Raw genomic sequence first — 26,465 nt, 5'->3', positions numbered from 1 at the left:
CCTTCAACACAACCTTTTTGAATCCAGCTTTATTATCTTGTAACACACACCTACTAATTAATTTAATTATAATGGTTATTACCATTGTTATTAATAATAATGACTTTAATTCAGGGGGTTCAGACTCAGTCCTTTTTTTAATAATATAAACAAATTGTTTGTGATGAGATTTACTAATTTACATCTGACAGTGAAGTAAATGATGATGATAAATATAATAATATTTCCCCGCTGTTCTAGGCTCACTATATAGGGAGATTTTTTTTGTCTGACCAGTTGTAAAGAAATTGCAAAACGTGCTATTTATTAGTAGTTTTACTGACATTTTTATGAAACAGTGATAGCTTGAAACAATATAATGGTTATTGTTGTGTGTCTTATTCTAATACATAGTTTATAACTACAATTATTAAATGAAATTTTATAATGTATTTATAATGTATAATGAAAAGTAATTTTACCATAAAGTCCCTTAAATCGATCCTAATATGTCTGATATGTATTCCTCGTCGGGATACAACAGAACAAGCTTTGAGAAACAACAGCTCTGTCATGGCTGCCCTTTAATGTTTATTTGCTTAGTGTTCCGTGCAAATACACTGTCATTAAACGTCTCACTTTGTTCACTTCAGCTTACAATACACACATTGTATTAACATGATTCAATTGTATGTCATTTCAACTTCATTTACAATTTTAAATATTCTCAGATTTACACTCAATTTAGTTGACGATTATTTATGTATTTTATTATTGTCCTTTATTTTTATTTTATTCAACAACATCTTAAGCATGACCACGGTTTTGTTTTCATATAACTGGCAAAAAACAAAACAATTTTCGGATTAAATTTAAAAGTCGTATTGTTGTGAAATATTTCCTCCATGTTGTCGCTGCTGAACGGGTTTAGCTCAGGTTGGGGTCACTATCGAGCAAACGCTGCCCCGCTTCAAACACCTGAATCTTTCTGAATGTTTGGGAGAGAGGATGAATGGAGGTGAAACGCAAACACAACAACACATGTTCCTCGTCATGTCAGTGACAGGCTCGTGTGTACGCGCACGCCGGGCTCACGTGGATGCCCCTAAAACACCCTTTCAGGAATCACCCACTTCCTGAAAATAGTTCCTCCCTCACCGTCTCCGATTCCCCGAACAAAGAGCGATTCGACATCTAAAAACGCAGGATTCTTATATCACGCGTGTCATCTGCCTTTTATTCGAGCGCTTTATGAATTATGAAAAGGACGTGACGCTCGCCACCTTTTGACAAGACGCGGTGTGTCGCTGCGCACTTCTCATATATCCCTCCGCCGTTTTTTGTCCCTTTCAGACTGTTTTGGTCTTTTCGATGTTAGCACCGGAGAGACGCCGAGCTAACGAGAATCCACATTTTCACCCGATTTAACAGTTTTCTCAGCCCTACACGTCACGCTGTGAAGGGGATTCGCACCCGTTTTTATTTCCGACGAGTGATAGGCGCGTGTTATCTTTTTAAAATATACATATTTCCCGTTTGAACGGGATTTGTACAGATTGCTAATCAGATAGCATTTTTTTTTAGCATTAGCATCAGGTTGACATTAGCCGCGCGGCTAACGCTCTTTGATTGACGTGTAACGGTCGCGCAGAGGGGGGGCTGTCACGTCACACGACCACCGCCACCAACACACCGGCGCCACCGCGAAAGTCTCCCCCCGTTCAAGAGGATCGCCGAGTCGTACAAAAGACGCAGTCTTTTATGGGATCGCCATGTCAATGAAGGCCGGTGGAAATCGCAGTAAGCCAGGCGGCGGCGGCGGCGGCGCTGGAGTCTCCGGTGCCGGAGGAAGCGGCGGCGGACGACAGAATCTGGGCAGGTCTGTGCGGTTCTTAGGCGCCATAAAACACACCGGTGGGGTTTAAACCTCGTGGCAGGCGAGCGGTCCTGCTCCGATCCGTCCTCTAGCGAGGGTTTCACGAGATGACATGAGCGCCAGGATGGGTTAAACCAGACTGGTTAGTGGACGCTGTTTGGGGCCTTGACGTGCTGGTCAGGCGAGGCCCAGTAACGCTGGTCCTGCAGCCGAACCTTTCCCAGCATCAAACCCTCCCGTGACCATCTTTTCCACTGGTTTAACATCTTCTCCATGTGTGTGGTTGAGAGTGTTCCAGACGCAGATCCTGCTCCACCATCAGTGCTTTTATTAACATGTTGACAGTTTAGATTTCGCTGCATTTCATTGATAATAGAAGAGAAAACGTAGACGATCAGGATGTTTTCTCTTCCTGGAGTCTGGCGTCTGTGTACATGTTGGATGTTGTAATACTGGCTTTACCGCAACAATGCCGCAAATGGGTGTATTTGTGTGTGTGTGTGTGTGTGTGTGTGTGTGTGTGTGTGTGTGTGTGCAGGAATTGACAGATAACATGTGTGTGGGTGTAGAGAGCAGGCCTGTAGGAAATGTCGACACAGCGATATATATATATATATATATAATATATATATATATATATATATATATACCACGATACTGTATCGATATTCAACAGTATCCAATTAAAAATAGTAAAATAAATAAATAAGCTATGTATAAATATATTCTCTTTGAAATTATATTTAATCAGAGTTCTTCTATGGTGTTTAATTGAATGACGTGTTTGTAAAATTAAATAATTTGTTCCAAAATATTACAATTAACATTCAATTATACACAGTTGACTTTTGTGCTGCAATTAAACCTCCGGCTGTGAGATGGTATCCCTGGTCGTTACAAATCCTCTGAGACTAGAGGAAGAATGAAATCTGCAGGATGTTTCAGTTTCTATAAAATCCCAGCAATGACTGAGGATGAGAGGATACAGTGATTCCAGCAGCTTTAAAAGCTGATGTTTGGACATATTTTGGTTTGAAAACAAATGAAAGAAGTTACGACTTCATCAAGAGTCATGTGGTCTGTAAATACTACAACACCAGAGTCAAGTACTGGACAATACTACACATATATACTTGTTACTACACTATCACAACACCAGAGTTAAGTACTGGACAATACTACACATATATACTTGTTAATACACTATCACAACACCAGAGTCAAGTACTCGACAATACTACACATATATACTTGTTACTACACTATCACAACACCAGAGTCAAGTACTGGACAATACTACACATATATACTTGTTACTACACTATCACAACACCAGAGTTAAGTACTGGACAATACTACACATATATACTTGTTACTACACTATCACAACACCAGAGTCAAGTACTGGACAATACTAAACTTATATACTTGTTACTACACTTTCACAACACCAGAGTCAAGTACTGCACAATACTACACATATACCCTTGTTACTACAGTACAATATATAGTATTGGTGTCCCTGTATCATACACATAGTATTGCCATACTCTTCTCAATACACCGCCCTAAAGGCTATTAACTATTTGACGGCGTTAGCTTGTAATTCTTCGTTCCATTCTTAATAGCAGACAGAAGTAAATGATCGGGATATTTCTCCTCCAGGAATCAGGTATTTTTAAACAAATTATATCATTTTAATTTTACAGCATCAATACCGAAAATGAAATGGATATATTTACTAGTTTGGTTCAGGAATTGATGGATAACATGTGTGTTGGTGTGGAGACTGTGAAATAGGAAGTGTTGCCACATTAGCTTTTGAATCTTCACAACATGAAATCATGTCCTTATTATTTTGCATATTTGTACATTTTGTTCTAATTACTAAAACCACAATAAGCAGTTGTTTTTCCACCCGGGACTACAAAGATCATTATGTACATCACTTTGGAGATGCATTACAGACCAAAACACACTTAACTGGCTACTTCAAAGTTTTACGAAGTTCCCGGTCTGGATGTCATTAGTTTCTTAACATGGTGATGGAAACTGGTTTCTCTTCAATAAACTGATTGGTTCTTGTCATAGTATTACATCTAACAATAAGGCTAACTTAACAAAAACACACTTGAGTTCATCATTTACACCAAATGTGTTCCAATGTACTGCTCAAGGATGAGTTCAGGGAGGCGTCCATTTAACTGGCAACCTTTCAATCAAAAAGAAATTCCTCGACCCATCTAAGCCCCGCAGAAACATCCGATTTTCGGAGCACAATCCACCATAAAGTCACTCATCCTGGTCATTACCGTCAGCAGAGCTCTTCATCCAAAATACATTCATGCATTTGTTTCATCCTTGGTTAAGACCTTCTTCATGTTCTACATTGTTATTTGAGCATATTTCAACAAAATTAATAACCACAGAAGAGTAATTAAGCATTTTAAGGGCTGAAAAAAAACACTTCCAAAGAGTAAAATTCCTGCTCCGGGGCGTACTTGAGATTCAACTTATTAGGTTAACTAGTTTGGATTGGTGGAGGAACGCATCGAGTATTCTTTCCTTGCAAGGTTTAGCCTTGTTTTTACTCTCATAATGATATGCCGCTGGCAACTATTAAAATCTCACAGGCTTCAGTTGTAACGTGTAATGAAAGCACAAAATCTACATCAGGTTGGAATAAAGGGTCCAACTCGTCACCTGAGTGACTCTATAACACAACACTATGTTCTCTGGACAATGTGTTTCTAATCCCATGTTTAAGGAGGAAGACATTCAGAGTTCAGTCCTGGGTTGGTGCCAGCACTTGAGCAAGGTGCATTCTAGGACACGCTGGTGGGAAAAACACCTCCTCGACCACAGCGAGTGACACCAGTGCACAGCCTGCAGGGGCTAAACACGTTGTTTGGAAGCATCAGATGTAAAGATGTTAACACTGAAGGTGTTCCCAGGATGATGTTGTTGATGGTCCATAAGGGACGGGTGTATCAGGGCAAACCTTGCGGGTGATTATTCAATTTGGGCTTCAATACATCTTCATCCTGCAGATATTAGAATATTGGATTGCGAAGGGAACCTTTTATCATTACCTACTTTGTTTTGCAGGGGAAGGCACAGCGGTAAAGGTCCCTCGTCAGTAAGTAGAAGCTCTTTCTGTGGAATGTATTTGCTGCTCTCGGCTCACTGAGGTGGTCTCCAAGCAGGTCTCGTGGTTAAACTTGATGATGTTCTGCTCCTCAGGTCATTTACAATGGCGTGTACGCAAACGTGAGGATGGTCCACGTCTTGACCTCAGTCGTGGTAGGTCCTTCCATGTGTTTTTTGATCACATATCTATATTCTTTTTCTCACTTGTGAGTTTATATAAAAGGTTTACAAATCACACACGGAGAGTTTCTGGATTTAACAATGTAGTGTTCCAGTACAGTGGACTCTCTGGTGTTGGGGTTCACCTTAGGAAGACTAGCAGACCATCTTTGCCTATTGTACCGTGTGTTCGAATTAAATTAAAGTAACAGTCAGTCCCTTTATCTTTGCTCGCTCTGTTACATACGTGATTTATTTAAACGGCAGATAAACTTCAACACAACCAGAGAACTTGGGGGACGGCATTAATAATGCCTTTACTTATGGTGTCAAACGGTGAACTCCCATGATGCCTTTCAACACACCGCTCCGTTATGTGACGACTCATTTTCGCCACAATACTATGCGGTTATGTCAAAATTGAACGACAGTTGTGATTGATGGGCTGGGCGGCAAAGCACTATGGGGATTCAAGGGGTTATCGCAGTGTCACATCCTGAACCCCCCCCCTGCATTAAACAAAATCCGCTGTAGTGACCATTTAAATTTTCACTTGAGGGACGATTGTACAGCTTAATAAATTCAGAAAATGAATAAGAACTTGTCAGTGTGATCGTGAAACAACAAAGTGTTAAAGTTGACCAGTAACATTTTTGTGGGTTCCTCTGCTCGCTTGTTCATGTTTGCAGCTCAGGAATTAAGGAGGTCTTGCAGTCTTCCTCGCTCGCTGCTGCTCAGCCAACTTAACTTTCTCAAGCATACGTTAAGCATCTCCAATGCTGTGTCTCAGATCACATACTTCTCTTAGTGTACTAGAAGTTAGTATGCATCAGGATAGTGTACGTACTAACTAGTAACTAATTCTCCACAGATAGTATGTCTCAAATCAAACTCTGCTGCTACACACTAACAGGAAATATATATATATATATATATATATGACGTAACTTCCGTTATACTCCCATCAGTATGTGTAAATGGCTGTCAAAGCGCTTTGTGACCCTGGTCTAGAAAGGCGCTATATAAATAGAGATTATTATTATTATTATTATTATTATAACGCCACTAAGATGGAGTCGTTTAGTGTAGAAAGTGTCCATCGATTCATACTCAGTTTTGTGGGCGTTTTAGTGACAATCTAGTGTGTATGGAGCACTACAGTTACATACTAAGAATTGAGACGCACTTACGCACTGAAAATACTAACTTTGAGTACACAAGTATGTGATTTGAGACTCAGCACGAGTCTTGTTTCGAGACATATTTTTCTGTATCGTGCGTCGGCCATATTGAAGCCATACTTCTGTGATGGCCCCGAGATGATTGTCTTTCTCCACATTATGATAGGGAAGGACGAGTGATTCAATCTTCTAAACGTCAATATCAAGCAAGGCTGGCGTTCAATTAATGAGCAACTCCTGCTTTGCAAACGTCTACGCAGCGAGAAACGAAGCCTGTGTGTGATTGAGCGAGACAGCTGGTCGCTTAACAGACGATGGAGATTGATCAACTTTTGTCTCTTTTTTTTTTTGTTTCTACAGCAGATGGTTTTTCTGAACTGTGCACGTTTGTTTTCAGGGGAACAAGTGTGAGCTCAAGGTGAAGAGTGGAGCTGCTTACGAAGGCGTGTTCAAGACGTATGGTCCAGAGGTGAGAGGGGTTCAATGCTCTTTGGGGGTCAAATAAAATAGTTTCTTATTTTTAAGGAGGAAAGAGTTGAAGTGTGTGAGCTTCCCTTCTTAGGCTGAAGTGTCTCTTTTTATTTAATGCTAAATATACAAATGACCTCGTTTGGACCAAATAAACGACCGTGATCGTGGCCTTTGTACTGGCGGAGCAAGTAAACAATGAATTAGATTTGATAAAAGAAACACTTTAATACGACGAGTGTGTGGAACTAAAGTTCTTAAGACGCAGTGGTCGTTATCGAAGGGACGAGGAGAACGAGCGGTGAACCCAAAATGATCTTCGTCCGGTCGGATTTAGGTCAGTTTAGGTCGAATGGAACGTGGCAGGAAATGGTGCGTCTCGTAAGAAGCTTCGGACTTGAAGCAAATTGACTGCTAATATCAAAGGATTTAAATAATGTGATATTTCTTGTCTGAAACTGTATCGTATTCAACAGCTATTAACAATTAGAAATGCTAAGAATTACAGCATTTGTCAATTTCACCACTGAATGCTAGTTGGCAGCAGGTATAATGTCCCTGTGTCCTGTGGAAAAACCTGGCAAGGACTGAGGATGAGAGGATACAGTCCACTCCAGCTGCTTTTACTTTGTGTGTTTACTATAATACATCAGTTATTCTTCAATTAAATTCTTAAAAATAAACCTAATGTATAGTTTTTTTTCTACAGTGCAACATATCATATCGTTGTCCCTGCATCGTGATGCGTGTCGTATCGTCAAATTATTGCACAACCCTACTGCAAAATATAAAAGTTCATGTAACGGCGTCGAGTCATGAATATGGATCCATCGATCAGAATCGTGACCTTTACCAAAAGCAACGTTTTAACATCTTTCGATAAAGTTCAAAGCTGTGGGAGCGACTCTGATCACGTCCACCTTCGGAAGCTTAACACCCGTTTAATATTATTAAAGAGAAAAGCAACATTATGAAGGAAAGTGAGGCGAGTTGTAAAGATTCACACACACACCCTCAACACGGAATCTTATTGAAGATGTTTTTGAAAGTCTTTGTTACCATGGAGTTCTGGCGTCACTTAGGGTCGATCCAAACAAACAATGGAGTCACATTCATGGAGAACTTCAAGCGAGCCCTTGTGTGGCCTCCATCTTCACACTTCTCTCCAGTGGACGCGCTGGACTTCCTGTACTCGCCGTGAACCTCTAATCTGGTTTCACGTCATTGTCTCCTCAGTGCGACCTCGTGCTGGACGCCGCCCACATCAAGAGCCTGGAGCCCGGCCTCGGCCCCAAACGGGAGGACATCATGGAGAGCGTGGTGTTCAAGTCCTCGGACGTGGTGGTGGTGAACTTCAAAGACGTCGACCTGAATTTTGCGAAGAAAGGTAAGAAGTTCGCGAACAGTGTCGTCCACGATCAGGGTTTCTTCAGTCGTTTATAACGGTGGTCCTCAACCGTCAGTCCGCGAGGGTTTGTTACCGACGAGGAAAGTTTACTCAAAAATATACATTACAAGTGAAGACGAGTAAAAAAACCTCTCCAGCTAAAAGAAAGTCTCCAGCTCTAGCTGACTCAGCATTTTTGTGATATCTATCTTAATATCTACTACTATATATATCTACTTAACTTTCTTTTGGCCAGTCATGCTATTTTATTTTTACTGTTTTTATCTTGCGGTCGATTTCTAAATATAATCCAGACATTAAAAAGGTCCATGGAGCAAAAAAAGCGATGTCACCCCTGGTTTATAAGACATTTGTCTCAAAGTATCAAGTCCAGAATGAAGTCTTGAAGGTGTCAGTCTCAACCTGTCAAAACAAGAATCTCTGGCACCGCTTTGGAAGGAACAAACGTGAAAGAATCTGACATGAAGGGATGTTTTATGAATTTAAATATGGAAAATTCCCACTTGACGCATTAATCAATTTCACATGCGAGTACATTTTTTTTAGATCTTTTTTAGTTTTGTCTACAATTGTCCCCGATTATTGTGCAAACCAAAAAGCCTGTGATCCAGACCGAGAACAAACCTGAAGTCGACGACCATCGGAGCACGAACACATCTTATCGATCCATGTTCAACCAGCCCGATGTCGTCAGGACGCCGGCTGGACTCGAGTAGCTCCAGTCCTCCAGTCCTCCGGGCTAATCTCACAAATTGATTGGTGGGACGCCTCGGTGCCTCCGCCGGGACGTCGATGTTGTTACTTTCATGTGAAACGAGGACGTGTTTTAATCGTGTTATGATGCCATTTGTGCTGCACTTTACTCTTGTCTCGACAATGTTTCAACGATGATGCCTCTGGTTAACCATCAACCATGACTAGAGAGAACTTCTGTCGGCTCATCCTCTGACTGTGTCTCATCTGTCCATCTCTCCTCTCCACTAGTTTCCTCTGACACAGGTAATACACATCTCTGTACTGCATCCATTTGAACACTTGTGCTGCAAAATCAGGGAAAATACTTTTGTTGCTTTCAGTGGATGATCAATTTAATTTTAATTCTAATTTCTAATTTTTTTCACAATTTCTTCCAAATGAACATAAAGTAAATGTATGAATATCTGTCTAACGACTGGCAGATACAAGTCACTCCACTGTTATTGTCGTGAGGAGACGTGGTGATGCACCTGGTGTTCCTCACCGAGGTGTTCCTCACCGAGGTGTTCCTCACCATCACTCCACGTCTCTCGAAGCTCCATTGAAAGCAACAGATCTCAAACCTGCACCCGACATTAACGTGAATGAAACGGTTGTTCACCGAGAATTCTTTCCTTCCCTTCGTGACCCGATTGATTTGAGGTCAATCGAAGGCGGTCGTGAGAGCATGTTCACCCCTCCCCCATACTTGGCTGCCTCTGGCCTGTGTCTCCTCACCGTCCAGATCCTTCAATGGACCGTATTCTTAAAGCCTGTCAGCCGCTTCTTCTGCTAACAGCCAAACATTGCTCCGTCAATCATTGTCTCTCCCGGAGGTGTCGATGATTCTTCTAACCCTCCGTGGCTGATATTCTTTGTCTACAGTCCATGTGGCTGCTGTGAACATGAGGCGGACCTGGGTTGACTTGAGATTTTAGTTTCAAATTTACCGGCAGAGATTTTTCGGACTTTTATCTCGAGTCTCACGATAGATTTTTCCTTGAGATTTTACTAAATTGACGGAAAATGATTTTGTACAGTTAAGCATTGACAGAGAAAAGTGTGTCATTAAGATCAGAATATTGAATGGTTGGATGTAACATTTTACATTTTAAACCCTTTCATTCTTATACTTAAACTTTTTGATTAGCAGTCAATTATTTTGGAGAAATAATTAAATCGGAAGGTTTAATTATTTTGTATTGAATTAAAAAACAAGTAGAATAATTAAAATAAATATATGTATTTAAAATATTTTGGAATTCAAATATCAAACTGTGTCAAATGAAATGATTTGGAGATTATATTGATTTTTCTTAATTCAATTAAACTAAATTGAACCTTTTTAAATTCATATATTCAATATTCTGATGGTGGTTGGATAAATAAGCGTCTGAAACGCTGGAGTTGATCCAGGTGAACCCATGTCCGCCGCCGCCGCTGAGAGTCCGTGCATGAGCTGCGTCCGTCGCACGCAGCCTCGCTGAAGGAGTGACGCTTGTGTGTCCAGACAACTTCACCGACGCGGCGGTGAGCAACCGGCTCAACGGCGAGCACAAGGATAAGGACCTGGAGCCCTGGGACGGCGGCGAGACCCACAACTCCGACAGCCTGGAGTCTCTGGACACAGACGTGGTAGGAGACTGTAGAGTCGATGTTGGGGTCGAAATACAAACGTTTAAATACCTCGACACACAAAATGATCATCTTCAGATATAAATGTTTCCTGAAAAGTAAATATAATGTAAACAAAATCTTTACTAAAAAATGTATATCAGCCTGGAATTCTAAAATAGAATAGAAATGTTGGTCTAACAATGAATGCTTGATGGATCTACTGACTCCTTTAAGAAACATCTCAAGACGTTTTTATTTGTTCAGGCTTTTCCTTGATTTTCTGGAACTCCTGTGTTGTTCTCAGTATTATCTTGATCTTTAAAGTATATACTTTTTTGAGTATTGTTTTGATTGTTAAAGCGCTTTGAGACCCTGGTCTGGAAAAGCGCTATATAAATAAAAATTACTTACTTACTTGCTTGCTTACAATTGAGAGAAGTTCATCCAGATCTCAAAGAGTGAAGTGAACAGATCACTTGCGCCTTCAATCCAGCAATAAAACTGAACTGAAATGTTTCTCTGTTATTTTCTCACTATTTTTCCCCATTTATTTTGACTTCCTGTTCTCCTGTTCCCATCTGTTTCCTCCGCCTTCCATTTTCTTCTTTTGCTTTTGCCTCTTTTTTTCCCTTTTTCATTTTCTTTTCCTTCTCCTCTTACGCTTTGTCAAACTAAACCTCGTTTCAGGGGATTAGTGCGTCTGATGTTTACATAGCCCTGGGTTCACGCTGACATTCTGTGTAGTCGTGAGATCTGGGACGTTCATTACAGTTCCAAGAGAATCTGCTTCATTAAACACTCCGGAGCTTCTCGGCCGAAACGTCTCTTCGTCTCTCCGTGTTATTAGCTGATGCTTGTGAATCCATGATGGGAAAGTTATTGAACTCCTTCTTCATCGTGATCTAAACTTGTTTCTTCCGTCAGTCCAACGGCTGGGACCCCAACGACATGTTCAAGTTCAACGAGGAGAAGTACGGGGTCTTGTCCACATACGACAGCAGCCTGTCCACCTACACGTGAGAGACCCTAGACCCTCACCGTGAATCTGAGTCCAGACAACACATTCAAACCCCCTTCTCCCAGGGTCCCTCTGGAGCGAGACAACTCCGAGGAGTTCCTCAAGAGAGAGGCCCGGGCGGCCCAGCTGGCCGACGAGATCGAGGCCAGCGCCACCTACAAGGCCCGCGTGGCGCTGGAGAACGACGAGCGCACCGAGGAGGACAAGTACACGGCTGTGGTGCGAGGCGAGCGCGAGACTCACCCGTTGAGCAGGTGAGCCAGTCGTGTGACTCCATCATCATGACTCGGATCCGCTGCCTCAGAGCGCCGTTGTTCCCAGAAGACCCGTCGAAACCACCGTGATCCACGTGTTTCTCCTGCAGGGAGAAGTACATTCCTCCGGGTCAGAGGAACAGGGAGGCCATGTCTTGGGGGCCCGGACGCCAGAATTCCCCTCGACTGTCCCAGAACTCTGCAGGGCCCTCCTCCGCTCCCCGACCAGGCTCTCACGACTACAGTCCCAGCTCCGGGGGCGACCAGAGGGTGGTCAACGGAGGTATGGACGACACATGGTCATCTTTTTAATAAGCTGTGAGGTCAAGAAACTGTCGTGAAACATGTGTATGTGTGTTTTTCCAATTCTTTTATAATATTGTCATTATAATATTTTGGAATATACCTATGTATATATTAAAATAGCATAATATTTCTTATTTGTAACCTTAAAAAACACTTATTACTATATTATATTACTTATATGTATTCATTTATTTAGATAGTATCTTATATTTAAATAAGAAATTCCTTATCTAAACTTTAATAATAAAAGGAGTACGAATAAAAATATGATCCTTTTTAAACCAAATTATGATTAAAATCCATTAAACATATTTGTCACAAACATTATGTGTCGAGCCAAGATATGATGAACGAATTATACATTTGTATTTACACAACAAAATGTAATTTATAAAATTTCTGTTCTATCGATTATTACTGTCTGAAAGGTGTTTTGTTTTTTAAATGAAATGGTAGTTTCTCAAAAGTAACATTTGCCTGTGATGCTTCAAGATGCTTGTTTCAGTCAAGTGAACCCCCAAAAAATCAACCTTTACAATTTATTTTTACTCATTTTCTCTTAAAGAGTTTGTGCTTCAGTTTAAATATGAAGGTCAGTCCTGGACGAGTAAGTTTGTCCTGGAGCTTCGTTGTCGGATCAGTCAGCGGCACGATAAAGGTCGTAGACGACTGATTCGTTCACACAATATAAATATTTTCAAAACATATCTGGACGTACATGGACACCGTTTTCTGGCAGTTTTCTTCGCGCTCACGTGCCGTCGACTCATGTTGTGTTTGTGTGCGTCTTGTCTTGTCGTGAGGCTTCGTGTCGGTGGTTCCTCCGGTGAACGTCAAGTCCTCCTCCGTCCGTGTTCCTCCTCTGTGCTCGTCGGCGCCCTCTGTCTTCACCTGCTCATGTCTCCGTCATCCTTGATTATTTGTCCTCCCTCTTTTAGGTTTACCCCAGTGGCCCTCGCCCTGTCAGTCTCCCTCTCGCCCCCCCTCTCGTTACCAGCCCGGTCCGTCCTCCCTGCCTCCGCGGGCGACCACCCCCACGAGGCCTCCCTCCAGACCCCCCTCTCGGCCCTCCAGACCCCCCTCTCATTCCTCCTTCCCTTCTTCCTCCTCCTCCTCCTCCTCCTCCGCCTCATCCTCCTCCTTCCCCCACCACGGGCCTGCGTCGCCGGCCTCCACTGTGCCCAAACGCATGTCCTCAGAAGGTACCCACATCCGTGTGGAGTAGACCTGGGCGGGCGCATGACTTGAAGGTGGACGCAGTGATCGGGAACAAATTGAATCTTCTCTCTGTCGTCGCACCCATTTAATTCAAACAGCGAAGACCACTTTCAAACATGTGGCCCAGGTCTAAGTGTGGAACACCAGAAGGTTGTCCATGCAGACTGAACGGGGGTCAGGTCTGGGGGAGAAAACGCCCACGAATCTGATCCTCCGTCAGCCGACATGCAACCGTGGTTGGCTTCTTGCTTTTGTTGAGTTACTAACATAGACTGGTGGGTTTTCTAACGGGTTGGATTTTAACAAAGACCATTTTTAAATATATATATATATATAATAAAAAAAAAGAAGTATTGTGTTGTATTCAAGGCCGTCGTGGTCGTCAGTGGCTCAGTTATCAAAGTTGTTGTAAATATCAGTTTGTGCCACAGTTTGATTCCTTAAATGTAAACGTCTGTCCGTCTCAGTTCCATAAACGTCCGAGTGATTTAAGAAAAGGAAACTCTACGCGTTTGGCGTGAATCTTAAACAATAAAGTGTTGCTCGCGACATGCGTTCTCTGCAAATGCTTCTTCACAGTCTGAATAATCAGCCGCTGTTTGAGCCAGAGATCGTCTGCATCGTGAGACAGTTTTCACCTTCACCTCACCTTTGTCGTTCACCTGTCTGCGCACCTGTCTGCGCACCTGTCTGCGCACCTGTCTGCGCACCTGTCTGCGCACCTGTCTGTGGTGTGAGGAGCTGCACTCGCATGTTGTGGTGTTTCTACTGTGGCTGGAGATGTATTGACGCGTGTCAGTGACGTCAGATACTGAAGGAATCTAACATTTCAAATGTCGAAGCTTTGAGTTTGTTTGTTGATTATACTTTATTGTTTTTATTAAGAGTTTAACTCAATGAAACCGATTTTATATTATAATTCCAATAATTAAAAATATATTTTCCAAATTCAACTTTTTTTAATTTCTATCTTTTTAAATTGAATGTAAAAATAAAGCTGCCACCAGACAAAACCAAAAGATCCCAGAACTACTTCAATGTGAGCGTTGACGTCGTCATGTGATCGTCTGCTCGTCACATGATTGGCTGAAGGTTCGATCGAGTAGCTCGGTGCTCATTTAGTAATGTCTGGTGACAACATAACATTTTTATATTGTATTCAGTAAACTCAAATGACAAAATGTTTAATTTTGAGCATTTCTTATAATTCTTAATAAGATCATCAATAAATATATATATATTTTTCTTTATTGAATTCAATAAATTCAACCTTTCATTGTATACGTTAATAAATTATTTAAAAAAATTAAATTAAATGCTTAAAAAACAAACAAAATTCCCAGTTAAGACTTTTGAAATATTAAATTCTTTCAATATTCTGATGACGTTGATTAACTTCACAACACGGTGGTTGAAGCTTTTTATTGGATCACGTTTGAAACTCAACTGAAGATGTTTAATAACGATGTGGTCGTAGACGTGAGGATCATCGCTTCGCTCACAGTCGGACGACTTTTATTTTATATATTTATAGCTCTTGGTTCTGTTGACATAAGACTTGCATCCTAACAACCACCAGCTGATGCAGAAAAAACACAATTTAGTTCTAGTTTGACTTCAGTTGGGATCCGAGCACTAAACTCTTGCATCAGGTGTGTGAGTCACAGGTGAGGTTGTAGGATTCAAAATGGCGGCCGTCACTCTCACCCGCACCACCTCCACGCCGTCCGTCCTCGGCGAGAGCGCAGAAGTCACGCTGGTGTTTGTCTGCAGGTCCTCCCAGGATGTCGCCCAAGTCCCAGAGGACGCCTCGTGCTCACCGAGTGCCTCCATGCCGGACCGCCGGCGTCCCGCCCGGGGTGGACATGATCCCCCACGGCGGCCCCGGAGAAGTCCCGGTGACGGCGCCGGCGAGAAGCAACGCGTCCGGAGGGACGTGGTCGTCCGTGGTGAGCGGAGGTGAGCGACTCCATCTTCCTGATCCTGTCCTGAAGAGCGTTGAAGGAGTTGGTTCTTCTCTCCTCAGCTCACAGGCCGCGCTCCCCACGACAGTGCGGTCTGGGCGGCGCCGCCCCGGCTTCCTGCGTCCCTTCACCCCAGACGGGCGCCGCGCCCGTGGACAGCTACGCCGCGACGACCACTTCCTCACCAACTGCTGCTAGTCCTGCACCCAACATGGCTGCCTCTCCTCTGGGCGATGGTGAGTCCAGTCAGTGCCGAGAGGACGCAAGTTTGTCTGTACAAGCAGAATATTGAGCGGTTGGATTGAATATTTTATATTTTTCATTTAATTACAGTTTTTGAAAATATAAATGATTAAAACTGTTGAATAATTTATTTCAAAAATATATATTTAAATATTTACACAGTTGGATATTTGTATTCCAATGATCCAAAATCAAGTAGCGATCCAGTAGCTCGTGATCTGTTGCTATTGTCAGATGTCACTATTTACCAACATTTTTATATTGAATTTAAAACACTACGAATTAAAAATATTTAATTGAGATTTTTTTTAAATTCGTAGTCTTTTAAATTAAGTATAAAAATGTTGGTATAATAGACTACAAATTAAAAAATATTACATTTAGATTTTCTGTTTAATTATTCGAATTAGAATATGAAACTGTGTTGAAATAAAATAAATATGATTAAAACAATAAAACTATTATTTATTACGTATTTATTATTTTTAATAAATGATTAAAAATGCAATTTCAATCTTTCAATATAAAAAATATTTTATTTATTTATTTAAAAAAAATTAAATTCTTTAAAATAAAATTCAAAGGTCAAACCTTGTATTTGCTTGTCTTGTGTGTTTTCTTATTTGGTTCTTTTGTTCTGTACTGACACCACAAAGATGATACGTCTTGTTACAACACTATAAACTATATTTATGTCAATAAAAGTGTCTGATTCTGATGAAAACATTCAATATTCTGATGACGTATTCTAGGCTGCCCCCTAGTGGCGACAACCGAAACTTCAGCCGCTTGTAAAGCAGAACTTCGATGGTGTTTGAATGTTTTTCTAAAGTGTTTCCTTCCTTCAGCCAAAGAGACTCGTGTCCAGGAGACGAGACAAACGTCCCCGACGGCCGGCAAAGACAACATGAAGACTCTGGACGGCTCGCCCGGTATCAACAGACCCGTCTGTAAAGGTACCGACCCGTGGGTTCCTCCTCCCTCGACAGGCCCGTGTCATGCAGGTGTGTGTGTGTGTGTGTGACCCTCAGGACCCTCCATGGCGCCCGACCACAGAAAGCAAATAGACAATTTAAAGAAGTTCAGCGTAGACTTCAGGGTGAGTGACGCACACTCGCGCCAGGTTGTCGTCGCTGCCGTCGTCACACGTGTGTTTCCGTCCTCCAGTTGCAGTCCTGCTCGAACCCAGAACCCTCCTTCGACCAGATGATGGCCAAGCCTTCCAGAGACCCCTCGGACAAACCTAAGGACCTCCCCTCGGACAAGACCTCGGCCGAGGAGCCCGCGGCGGCCCCCGGAGCGGCGGCGTCCTCCGGCGGCAGCAAGCCCGGCAGCCCGGCCGCCCTGTCCCCCTCGCCCTCCGCCCTGGACCAGAAGAGGTCCGGCCTGGACGTGACCTCGCAGGGGGTCCAGACCAACTCCAGCTTCAGCAAGCACGAGGAGAAGGAGGAGAAGAAGGAGGCGGTGCAAGAGTGAGTGGAGACGCCAGAGTGAGCGGAGCGAAGCTAAACCTGTGATTCTCCTCCAACAGTCAAGTGAGGAAGTCGACCCTCAACCCCAACGCCAACGAGTTCAAGCCGCGCTTCAACGCTCAGGTGTGTGAACCACGACCTCCGTACACGAGATACAAGTGAAGAGAAGATTGTATCTGTGATCAGAAGAGAGTCCTTGAAAATGTATCTAAATGTTCTCAAAACTATTTAAATTAGATGGAAGAATCATTTCTGGTGTAAAAATAATGATGTCGCGCTGTCTTTTGTACCATCTCGTACCATCTCGTACCATCTCCTACCATCTCCTACCACCTTGTACCCTCTCCTACCATCTCCTACCATCTCCTACCATCTCCTACCATCTCCTACCATCTCCTACCGTCGCTTACCATCTCGTACCATCTCGTACCATCTCCTACCATCTCCTACCATCTCCTACCACCTTGTACCCTCTCCTACCATCTCCTACCATCTCCTACCATCTCCTACCATCTCCTACCATCTCCTACCGTCGCTTACCATCTCGTACCATCTCGTACCATCTCCTACCATCTCCTACCATCTCCTACCATCTCCTACCGTCGCTTACCATCTCGTACCATCTCCTACCATCTCCTACCGTCGCTTACCATCTCCTACCATCTCCTACCATCTCCTACCATCTCCTACCATCTCCTACCATCTCCTACCATCTCCTACCGTCGCTTACCATCTCGTACCATCTCCTACCATCTCCTACCGTCGCTTACCATCTCCTACCATCTCCTACCATCTCCTACCATCTCCTACCATCTCCTACCATCTCCTACCGTCGCTTACCATCTCGTACCATCTCGTACCATCTCGTACCATCTCGTACCATCTCCTACCATCTCGTACCATCTCGTACCATCTCATACCATCTCGTACCATCTCCTACCACCTTGTACCATCTCCTACCACCTTGTACCATCTCCTACCATCTCCTACCATCTCGTACCATCTCGTACCATCTCCTACCATCTCGTACCATCTCCTACCACCTTGTACCATCTCCTACCACCTTGTACCATCTCCTACCATCTCCTACCATCTCGTACCATCTCCTACCACCTTGTACCATCTCCTACCATCTCCTACCATCTCGTACCATCTCGTACCATCTCCTACCATCTCGTACCATCTCCTACCACCTTGTACCATCTCCTACCATCTCGTACCATCTCGTACCATCTCCTACCATCTCCTACCATCTCCTACCACTTTGTACCATCTCCTACCACCTTGTACCATCTCCTACCATCTCGTACCATCTCCTACCACCTTGTACCATCTCCTACCATCTCGTACCATCTCGTACCATCTCCTACCATCTCGTACCATCTCCTACCACCTTGTACCATCTCCTACCATCTCGTACCATCTCCTACCACCTTGTACCATCTCGTACCATCTCGTACCATCTCCTACCATCTCCTACCATCTCGTACCATCTCGTACCATCTCCTACCATCTCGTACCATCTCCTACCACCTTGTACCACCTTGTACCATCTCGTACCATCTCGTACCATCTCCTACCATCTCCTACCATCTCCTACCATCTCCTACCACCTTGTACCACCTTTTACCATCTCGTACCACCTTGTACCGCCTCGTACCGTCTCGTACCACCTCGTACCATCTCCTACCATCTCCTACCATCTCCTACCATCTCGTACCATCTCCTACCATCTCGTACCATCTCCTACCACCTCGTACCATCTCGTACCATCTCCTACCATCTCCTACCATCTCCTACCATCTCCTACCATCTCCTACCACCTTGTACCACCTTGTACCGTCTCGTACCATCTCGTACCACCTCGTACCATCTCCTACCATCTCCTACCATCTCCTACCACCTTGTACCACCTTGTATCATCTCGTACCATCTCCTACCATCTCCTACCACCTTGTACCGTCTCGTACCACCTCGTACCATCTCCTACCATCTCCTACCATCTCCTACCACCTCGTACCACCTCATGATGTTTCGAGCCAAGGATGGAAGTCTGGTTATTAAATAGTTAAAGATCAAGATTATCTTTTATTTGTTTTGTATCTTGAATTCATGGACTTTAATTTGAGGGTTTAATGCTCACGCTGGGAAAACATATTTTTGAGTTTGTGTCCTAAACGTATTTTAACCTTGTTTATCGATGAACCTGAAGAACACGACTTCACGTCACACGACCTCTTTCCTCGTTTCCTTCTTCCTCCTCAGCCCAAACCGGCCAACACCCCGACACCCCCGAGACCCCAGGGCCAGCCCAGCCCCTCCATCGTGGTCCAGCAGCCGCCCACCGTCTACGGTCAGACCGTCTGCTTCCCGCAGATGTATCCCCTCACACCTGTGAGCCCCGGAGTGCAGGTGAGCCCCCGAACCCCGAGTTTGTTCCTGCTCTATCTGTCTCTCGCTCTCGCTCTCTCGCTCTCTCTCTCTCTCTCTCTCTCTCTGAACCCCACGAACTGAAGCTTTGAAACGTGGGCCTCGTTGTTGGTTTAAAGTTGAGCTGCGTACAAACGTAGAGTCCAGTTCTGCTGATGTCGGCGCTTTTCTTGTTGGACGCAGCTTCACTTTAAACGAGTGAGCGACTGTTTTGTGGGAGTTTGTCGTGTCATCGGAATATTGACTTATTTGAATTAACATTTCACTTGTTTAAACTTTCTAGTCTTTATTGAAAAGTTTTTTTAAAGCATATAATTGTTTTTTTTAAATAATTTAATTCAGTATTTCTCTATTGAAAGGAAAGTGTTTTTATTCATTTATTTATTAACCTAATTTGTTGTTTTAACTTCAATGATTTAACATTTTTATATTCTAAATTAAAATAATAATAATAATAATCTCTATTTATATAGCGCCTTTCTAGACCAAAATAGTAACATTTATTCTTGTAAATTCAATATAAAACTGTTGCCACTGTTTTACTATTTGATCGTCAAACTATTCTATGTTGAAAAAAAAAAAAAATGTTTAAAAGTATTTCATGGTGGTACTAATACACCATTAGTTATATATTCAATTTAAAAGTATTTAATTTGGAAACGTATGTTTTGTATAAAGCGTTACTTTTGAAAATATTCGTCTAAATTATTTTTTAAAATAAAAACAAATGTAATCTTTTAATTTGCTAATTAAAGAATAAATATATATTTTTTAAATGTTCAAATATAATAATAAATAAATAATAAATAAAATAATATATAAACTATTAAAAGAAATCCATCCTTTCAATCTAGACATAATGAATAAGATAATTTAAAGAGTTTATGCTTGAAAAACTTTTGAAATGTTAAATTCAACCGTTGCTCTGATGTCACTGATTAATTTGCGTACTGTTGCTTTAAGAAGCTCTTGGTGCTCCTGGTGTGAAGTCTGGTGCTGAACGACTAAATAGTTTTTCCCTTCTCTCCTCCTCCTCCCTCCTCCTCCCTCCTCCTCCCCCTCTCTCTCTCTCTCGCCCTCCCTCCCTCTCCTCCTCCTCCTCCTCCCTCTCTCTCTCTCGCCTCATTAGAAAAGCATAATATGGAAGGTTTGTGACTTTTTCTAAGATTCTCTTCACGGGTCCATGTTTGCCTGCTTGTTCCACTCATCATGTCGGTTCTTCTTATCGAGAAACCCACCGGCCGCTCTAGTCCGACCGCCCTCCTGCGCTAGGTTCAGGTCGTAGGTCGAGGTCGTAGGTCAGTGCATGAGGTCGTCGCAGGTCGTAGTTTCTATCCAGTGCATGTGTCGACGGGTGAACGGCGACGTTTGAGGGTCAAATGTCTGGAAGGTTAAGGTTTAAAAAGTGTCAATAAAAGTTGGTCTCGTCTTCAGTCTCCAGCCATGTACCAGGTCCAGATGCCTCACATGACGGTCAGCCAGTCCAAGCAGTACCGGCCCGGCAAAGGTGGGTTTCTTTACACGTCCGTTTGTCTGGTCTGTCTGTTCTGTTGTATAGTGATCGTGTAGTAACAAGTATATATGTGTAGTATTGTTGAGAACCTGTCATGATATAGTTATACTGTAGCAACAAGAATACAACTCGTAGTGTTGTCGACGTCATGACTACTGCCATCTAGTGGCTTGAAGTTTAATTGCAACACAAACGCTGTGTATGTTGACATGTAAATTGTTATTAAAAGGTTTAATTATTTAATGTTAACACACTTTATTTAGTTATAAATCATAAAATAAATATGAATTCAAATATAGAATCTACAGATCACATGACTCTCGACGAAGTCGTAACTCAAAAATGTCCAAACATCAGCTTTAAAAGCTGCTGGACTCACTGTATCCTCTCGTCCTCAGTCGTTCATTGTTCCTTTAGCTGCAGAGGACGTAATATGGAAGTTCAATTGCAACACGAAAATTAACAAATGCCATGAACTGTGCATGTTAATTGTTAATGGAATAGTCTGCTGTATCCTCTCGTCCTCAGTCATCGTCAGGATCTCATTCTTCCTGTAGCTATGGAGGATGTAATGACTGCTGCCATCTAGTGGCTGGAAGTTTAATTGCAACACAAAATAACAAACGCTGTGTATGTTTACATGTTAATTGTTATTAAAAGGTTTAATTATTTAATGATAACAAACTTTATTTAGTTATAGACCATAAATATAATTAAAATATAGTATTTACAGACCACATGACTCTCAATGAAGTCGTAACTGCTTTCATTCGTTTTCAAACCAAAATATGTCCAAACATCAGCTTTAAAAGCTGCTGGACTCACTGTATCCTCTCGTCCTCAGTCAGCGCCAGGATCTCATTGTCAGTTTCCTGCTGATGCGGTACAACCCAGTAAAGAACTTAAAACCCCTTAAAATTATAGTTTTTAAGTTTTGAGTTAAATATGCTGTTGTTGAATGTTAATGTTAACAAATATATATATATATATATATATATATATATATATACACACACACATATCTTAGTGTATCAACATTTTCTTATTCCCTGAACATCTTTATATACAGAGGTCGTTTATTCTGGGGTCACGTTCTGAAACAAACCTTGAAACATTGACCTCGAGTTCTTCTTCGTGACAATATCTAAGTTTTCTTCATGTCAATACAGATTTGTTGTGTCTTGCTTTAGAAGTCTTTTGCTGACATTCCTGCTCTTGTGCTGACGGCGCTCGCGGTTCAAAGTCTTTCTCTCCGCAGTACCCAACATGCCCCAGCAGAGGTCAGACCAGCACCACCCTCAGGGCACGCCCACCATGATGCACCCGGCCACGGCGGCGGGTCCGCCCATCGTGGCGCCCAGCCCGGCGTACTCGGCGCAGTACTTCACCTGCAGCCCGCAGCAGTTCGCCAGCCAGCCGCTGGTGCAGCAGATGCAGCAGATGCCGCACTACCAGTCGCAGGTGAGACCCGGGGCTTCCCCCCGATGACCACCCGAGCTGCTCGGGAGGGTCTAACGTGTGTTTGTCGCCGCAGGCGCAGCACGTGTTCAGCCCCGTCATGCAGGGCAGCGCCCGGATGATGGCGCCGCACGCCCACGGGCAGCCGGGCCTGGTGTCGTCGTCCACGTCTCAGTACCCGGAGCAGACGCACATGTATGGTGAGTCGTCGCGTGACGCCGAGCACACGCGTGACGCCGAGCACACGGAGGTCGTTGTCGCGCCGAGGCTCGTGTCGTTTGTGTCACATTGCTGTGTGTCTCCAGTGTCTCCAGGGCCAATGCCCCAGCAGTACCCCCACCCCAATGCCACCTTACACCCCCCGCATCCTCAGCCTTCTGCTACGCCCACAGGACAAGGTCAGCAAGGTGGTCCGCCCCAGCACGGAGGTCCGCCCAGCCACCCCGCCGCCAGCCCGGTCCAGCACCAGCAGCACCAGCAGGCGGCGGCAGGTGAGGGTGTGTGTGTGTTAGTGTGTCTGTGACAGTGTGTGTGAGAAAGTGTGTGTGGAGCCATGTGTGAGAGTGTGTTAGAAAGTGTGTGTGACCGTGTGTGTGTGTCTTTGATCGTGTGTGACAGTGTGTGTGATCATGTGTTTGAAGCCATGTGTGAGAAAGTGTGTGTGACCATGTGTGTGTGTCTTTGATCGTGTGTGTGTGTGTGTGACCGTGTGTGTGACCGTGTGTGTGACCGTGTGTGTGTGTGTGTGTGTCTTTGATCGTGTGTGACAGTGTGTGTGTGTGTGTGTGTGTGTGTGACCGTGTGTGTGTGTGTCTTTGATCGTGTGTGACTGTGTGTGTGACTGTGTGTTTGACTGTGTGTGTGTGACCGTGTGTGTGTGTCTTTGATCGTGTGTGTGACCGTGTGTGTGACCGTGTGTGTGTGTGTCTTTGATCGTGGGTGACTGTGTGTGTGAGAGTGTGTGTGTGTGACCGTGTGTGTGTGTGTGTGTCTTTGATCGTGTATGAAAGTGTGTGTGTGTGTGTGTGTGTCTTTGATCATGTGTGACTGTGTGTGTGAGAGTGTGTGTGTCTTTGATCGTGTGTGACTGTGTGTGTGTGTCTTTGATCGTGTGTGAGAGTGTGTGTGTGTCTCTGATCGTGTGTGAGAGTGTGTGTGTTTGTGGTTGTGAGAGTGTGATCATGTGTGTGATGGTTCTGATCCTGGTCATGTGACAGCGGCGGCGGCGGCTCAGGCTCTGCACCTGGCTAACCAGCCGCAGCAGCAGATGTACTCGGCTCTGGCTCCGACCCCGCCCTCCATGACCCCGGGGCCCAACCCTCAGTCCCCGCAGGCCTCCTTCCCGTCGGCTCAGCCCACCGTGTACATCCACCCGCAGCAGGTGCAGCACGGATACAACCACAACCACATGGCGCACGTGCAGCAGGTGAGTGGTCCGGGTGACCCTCCTGGTCCGGGTGACCCTCCCGGTCCGGGTGACCCTCCCGGTCCGGGTGACCCTCCTTGTCCAGACCCTCCACTGAGACTCTCTCCCCCCCCCGCAGGCGCACATGCAGTCGGGCATCGTGCAGTCGCACCACCCCGCCTCCGCCCACCCCCCCATGATGCTGATGGCCACCCAGGGCCCTCCAGGGGGTCCACAGCCTCAGATGGGTCAGACCACCCTCAACCACATCCCCGTGTCCTCCACCACACACTTCTCTTACCTGGCTCACCCTCAAGGTAACACCTGGCGTCACAGCGCCCCCTGTGGTCACGTGTGGAACTTTTCTATTTCCAGGAACATTTATGTTTTACTAATTATCAATTATTGATTAGTTTTATGAATCAATTGAATGAAATAACTTCAATAATTAAGTTTGATTTTCTAATAACAATGTTGACGTAGAAACACGATCGATGGCTCGTTTGGTTTCGTCTGCTGACACTTTTATACAAATGTGTTAATTAGAAAATGTTTTTATTTTTTAAATTTAATTATTTAAAATTGATTCAAGGCTTGAAAACTATAAAACTGTAAAAGTTGAATGAATCCATCATCATGACGTCACTGAGACACTCGAGTATAAAAGTATGTTTGTCTCTGCAGTTCAAACTCATCACCAGCAGCAGCTGTAGACAGAGGGCGCCAGAGAGCTGAGCGACACTTCCAGAGCCTCAGCGAACCAGACGATGAAGAGAATCTCTTCCTCTCTTTTCTCTCATCCTCCTCCTGCTCCTCCTCCTCCTCCTCCTCCTCCTCCTCCTCCTCCTCCTCCTCCTCCTCCTCCTCCTCCTCCTCCTCCTCCTCCCCCACGACCTGCATCATCAGCTTCTCCCTCCTTTTCTCCCCCATGACCAGGCAATAAGAGAGAGTTCACAGGCTGCAGCCACGAGTTTGGACACACATGAGTCAACACACACACGTCAACACACACACGTCAACACACACACACACACACGTCAACACACACGCGTCAACACACACACACGTCAACACACACGTCAACACACACACGTCAACACACACACGTCAACACACACACACACACACGTCTACACACACACACACGTCAACACACACACACACACACACACACACACACACAGGTGTGGGTCTGAACTCCAGCTGTTGAACGAGGGAAACTAATCAGGAGAAGAAGAAGAAAGTTTGCACCTTGATAAGAAAATCTTCCAGACGTATCTTTGACTGTTTCTGCTGCTACGACCCCGTCACGACCCCTTCACGACCCCCTCACGACCTCCGACCGACACCGGCCCGATTCTAACCCGACTAAAAGAAGAAGCTTCCTGTGACCACGACGACTTATTTATGGCTCTGCGACGCCCACGTGCCCCCCCCCCCCCCGACCTAACGTTTAAGTTAAAACTTTTACTTTGTAGATATTATAAATAATTTAAAAAAATCAGCAAAAAAAGGAAAAAAATCAATAAAAAAGTTTTAAAAACTGAAAAAAAAACTGTTTGTTTATTTTTTGTCTTTGAGTGAAATTAGTTCTACTTCATATTGGTGCTCCGCCCTCTAACAGCTTTGCTATTGGTTTACCCCGAGGAACCGCCTCGTCTCTGAGAAAGCTTAATGAACTCGCCACCCAGCAGGGGGCAGTCCACTTCCTATAAAGGCGAGAAACACCTGCCGCACTTCCTCCTTTACAACTCAGCCAGAAAGCTCCTGAAGCATCATCGCAGACGTAAGCATGAACATCGATGTAGACCGAGCGATGTGCCTGATCTATCACACCCCCCTGGGGAAGGGGGACACGCATGTTTTCTGTTTTGCCTGCCTAGGCCCTGATCACGCGTTTGCTGATTGTGGGGCCTGCTGTGCGCTTCCCGTGGAGGTCCGACGGAGACGGGAGGTGTACGAGGCCTGTCGACGCACGCCGAGTCCTCCAGCCAAGTCGTGGGCCGACTACGATGAGGAGGACGACCGGCGGTGTTATGAGGCGGATCCGAGCACCCTGTTCGGATCCGAGCCCGGAGATGTCGAAGCGTGCGGGGGAACCAGTCTAGCTTGAGACAACCAAACCATCTCTGAAGCTCCCTCATATGCAGCCAGCCCAGCAGAACTACCGTGTGAGCTGCTGCCATGAGCCCCAGGAGGGACATAACAGTGCCTGCTGTCGTCGCCTGACGCCGAGCTTCCAGCAACTGTGTTGTCAATCGGAGAATGCGCTGGATACGCACGGCTAGTTTTGCAGGAAATCCAGTTTTGGAACTCTCTAGCGAACCTCAGACGGAGAGTTCTATTGGGTTGCGTCCTTCTTTACACTCAGGTGTTCACAGACGCTTCACTGACAGGTTGGGGAGGCACCTTGGGTCAGGCCTATGCCAGCGGGGTAGACCAGTGTACAGACACATAAGCTGGCTAGAGCTAAAGGCAATTTACAACGTCATGCTTCACCTCTCTCCCCAACTGTCACGGTCCAACGTCCTAGTGCTATCCGACAGCTCCACCGCCGTGGCGTACGTAAATCGCCAAGGTGGAGTCAGATCCCCAGCCCTTCTGAGTGTGG

The 26,465-nt window shown here is 44.3% G+C and overlaps 1 protein-coding gene across 8 annotated transcripts; it reads left to right on the top strand.

Moving 5' to 3' along the window:
- Nucleotides 1-1,172: 1,172 nt before the first annotated feature.
- Nucleotides 1,173-25,409, top strand: atxn2 (ataxin 2). 8 transcript variants are annotated; one of them, XM_087812525.1, is made up of 26 exons: nucleotides 1,173-1,858; nucleotides 4,964-4,994; nucleotides 5,099-5,158; nucleotides 6,743-6,814; nucleotides 8,050-8,200; nucleotides 9,206-9,220; nucleotides 10,467-10,591; nucleotides 11,498-11,589; nucleotides 11,657-11,845; nucleotides 11,956-12,128; nucleotides 13,090-13,353; nucleotides 15,143-15,328; nucleotides 15,396-15,569; nucleotides 16,425-16,532; nucleotides 16,608-16,675; nucleotides 16,744-17,048; nucleotides 17,108-17,171; nucleotides 19,314-19,460; nucleotides 20,608-20,625; nucleotides 20,913-20,985; nucleotides 22,250-22,452; nucleotides 22,526-22,649; nucleotides 22,842-22,940; nucleotides 23,667-23,906; nucleotides 23,961-24,171; nucleotides 24,539-25,409. In XM_087812525.1, the coding sequence occupies exons 1-26, from the start codon at nucleotides 1,752-1,754 to the stop codon at nucleotides 24,795-24,797; spliced, it is 3,558 nt and encodes a 1,185-aa protein (XP_087668651.1). In that variant the 5' UTR covers nucleotides 1,173-1,751; the 3' UTR covers nucleotides 24,798-25,409. The 8 variants fall into 8 exon arrangements, with proteins under 8 accessions (XP_087668651.1, XP_087668618.1, XP_087668626.1 ...); XM_087812492.1 differs by having other exon boundaries at nucleotides 22,755-22,940; XM_087812545.1 differs by having other exon boundaries at nucleotides 1,175-1,858; nucleotides 22,755-22,940; nucleotides 23,667-23,875; nucleotides 23,994-24,171; nucleotides 24,539-24,705.
- Nucleotides 25,410-26,465: the final 1,056 nt, after the last annotated feature.

Source organism: Callionymus lyra, chromosome 1 (assembly GCF_982586985.1).
Source record: "Callionymus lyra chromosome 1, fCalLyr1.hap1.1, whole genome shotgun sequence".
NCBI lineage: Eukaryota > Metazoa > Chordata > Actinopteri > Syngnathiformes > Callionymidae > Callionymus > Callionymus lyra.
This window is presented reverse-complemented; position numbering and strand designations above follow the sequence as displayed.

Coding starts and splice junctions, on each gene's coding strand:
- atxn2 (XM_087812492.1), top strand. CDS start 1,752: ATGTCAATGAAGGCCGGTGGAAATCGCAGTAAGCCAGGCGGCGGCGGC. Junction 11,846..11,955: donor GAGACTCACCCGTTGAGCAG/GTGAGCCAGTCG, acceptor TTTCTCCTGCAG/GGAGAAGTACATTCCTCCGG. Junction 12,129..13,089: donor CCAGAGGGTGGTCAACGGAG/GTATGGACGACA, acceptor TCCCTCTTTTAG/GTTTACCCCAGTGGCCCTCG.